The sequence below is a fragment of the Octopus bimaculoides genome, chromosome 2, assembly GCF_001194135.2.
Source record: "Octopus bimaculoides isolate UCB-OBI-ISO-001 chromosome 2, ASM119413v2, whole genome shotgun sequence".
Classification (NCBI taxonomy): Eukaryota; Metazoa; Mollusca; class Cephalopoda; order Octopoda; family Octopodidae; genus Octopus; species Octopus bimaculoides.
Genome location: NC_068982.1, coordinates 115,729,342 through 115,731,465, shown reverse-complemented (window position 1 = coordinate 115,731,465; position 2,124 = coordinate 115,729,342). Strand labels below are relative to the sequence as shown.

Genomic DNA, 2,124 nt, shown 5'->3' with positions numbered 1-2,124 from the left:
TGTGTGTGTCTGTGTGTGTGTCTGTGTGTGTGTCTGTGTGTGCGTCTGTGTGTGTGTCTATGTGTGCGTCTGTGTGTGTGTCTGTGTGTGTGTCTGTGTGTGTGTCTGTGTGTGTGTCTGTGTGTGTGTCTGTGTGTGTGTCTGTGTGTATATACACACACACATATATCTTTTATCTTTTACTTGTTTTAATCATTAGACTGAGGCTATGCTGGCACACCACTTTGAAGGGCTCAGGTCAAACAAATCACCCCCAGTACTTACGCTTTGAAGTCTGTTACTTATTCTAACAGTCTTTTTTACTGCACTGCTAAGTTATGGCGATATAAACAAACCAAAATTGCTGGCCAAAATTTGAATCCATGAAGACATGTAAACATTTTCTAGTTAAGCATGAACCAAATTAGAATCAATGATTTGGGACGGTCTTAAAGATTATGGATAATACCCCTACTCATATTAAATAACTAATACAAAAAAATAGACGGATCAAAACTGTCTGAAATAATTAAAATGTATCCAGAATGATTAGACTTACTTTCTTTGACATTTACTTGGGTTGTAAATGGAATGAAATAAGGAGGTACATCATTGACATCATCAATACAAATTGTAACCTGTGTAGTATCATTCAATGGAGGTAAACCATTGTCTTTTGCCATAATCTAAAACACGAAACAAGCGACGAATTAAGTTTAACTGAAATTTCAAACAACAAACATTTATAAGACTCATTTGTGAAAGCATTCATCATATATATATATATATATATATATCGTTTAACGTCCGCTTTCCATGCTAGCATGGGTACACACACAAGGAAAGCAAATAGGTTGCTAAAATATTCATGCTTGCTCAAGGGTATTAGCTATGAAAAGTTAAATTACTTCAAATTATTTATTATTCTATGAAGAATTGTTGGAAGCTAACATCTTATTCTGTAGCTTGCAGAAAGCTTACATCTTACTTGAATTGCTGGAAGCTTACCTATTATCCTATAGCTCCCACAATATGTTGTCTAAAATCTTATTAATTCCTATGGTTATTTTCTAGTAATTTACTTGTTTAAATCATCGTCATCATCATCATCATCATCATTGTTTAATGCCTGCCTTCCATCCTGGCATGAGTTGGATGGCTTGACAAGAGCCAGCCAGGTAGAAGAATACAGCAGGCTACTGTGTCTGTTTTGGTATGGTTTTTACAGCTGGATACCCTTCCTAACACCAACCACCCCACAGAGAGGAGTGAATGCTTTTTACATGGCGCCAGAACAGGCAAGGTCAGTTTTGGCACAGTTATTACAGCTGGCAACCACTTCACAGTGCGGAATGGATGTTTTTTACATGGCACAAGGAAATATTAAGTAGAAATACTGAAGACAGCTCCATATAAAGGGTAGGAATTGAATTAATAAAAATAAAAATATCCTCTTTCTCATGACATATCTTTGAAACCCTAACAACAACTAGTCTTCACAATGATTATGTCTCCAGGCTACCACTAGAAATTGCAACTGGGAGGAAAATATATTTTACACCATATGAGTCAAATTTCTAATGATTTTCAGAGCAGATTAAGTTATGATGTCTTAAGACAGCAATATAAGAAATATCATAGCCACATAGTAAATTTGGAAGAGTATAAAAACAAGACTTACAGTTAAGTAATACACTTGCTTAGTTTCATAATCAAATATTGCTCGGAAGGTGGTCTTTATAACCCCATTTGGTTCAATAGCAAAAAAGCCATCTGCCCCAGAGACAATTGTGTAGGTGATTTCAGAGTTTGGTGTTCTAGGTTGATCTGAATCTGTGGCATTAACTTGTAAGACTGATGTACCTGTGAAAGGAATATTACATTATATCAAATATTTAGAACATATCTTTTATCTTTTAATTGTTTCAGTCATTAGACTGCAACCATACTGGGGTCATTGCTGAGAAGAATTTTTAGTCAAATGAATCTACCCTAATATTTTTTTGTTTTTCAAGCCTGGTACTTATTTTACAGGTTTCTTTTGCTGAACTGCTAAGTTACAGAGAACATAAACACACCAACACTAGTTGTCAAATGGTGGAGAGAGGACAAACACAAACACAAAGACACACACAGATATATATA

At 35.3% G+C, this 2,124-nt stretch overlaps 1 protein-coding gene across 8 annotated transcripts in view; it reads right to left on the bottom strand.

Moving 5' to 3' along the window:
• LOC106879350 (cadherin-87A) overlaps window positions 1-2,124 on the bottom strand; it is a 72,899-nt gene that overhangs the window by 62,750 nt on the left and 8,025 nt on the right. For all 8 annotated transcript variants that reach the window (XM_014928859.2, XM_052978646.1, XM_052978648.1 and 5 more), the window contains exons 5-6: window positions 1,661-1,842; window positions 539-665 (exon numbers count right to left, since the gene is read on the bottom strand). In XM_014928859.2, the coding sequence (XP_014784345.1) occupies window positions 539-665; window positions 1,661-1,842 (309 nt within the window). The remainder of the gene's footprint in view (window positions 1-538; window positions 666-1,660; window positions 1,843-2,124) is intronic.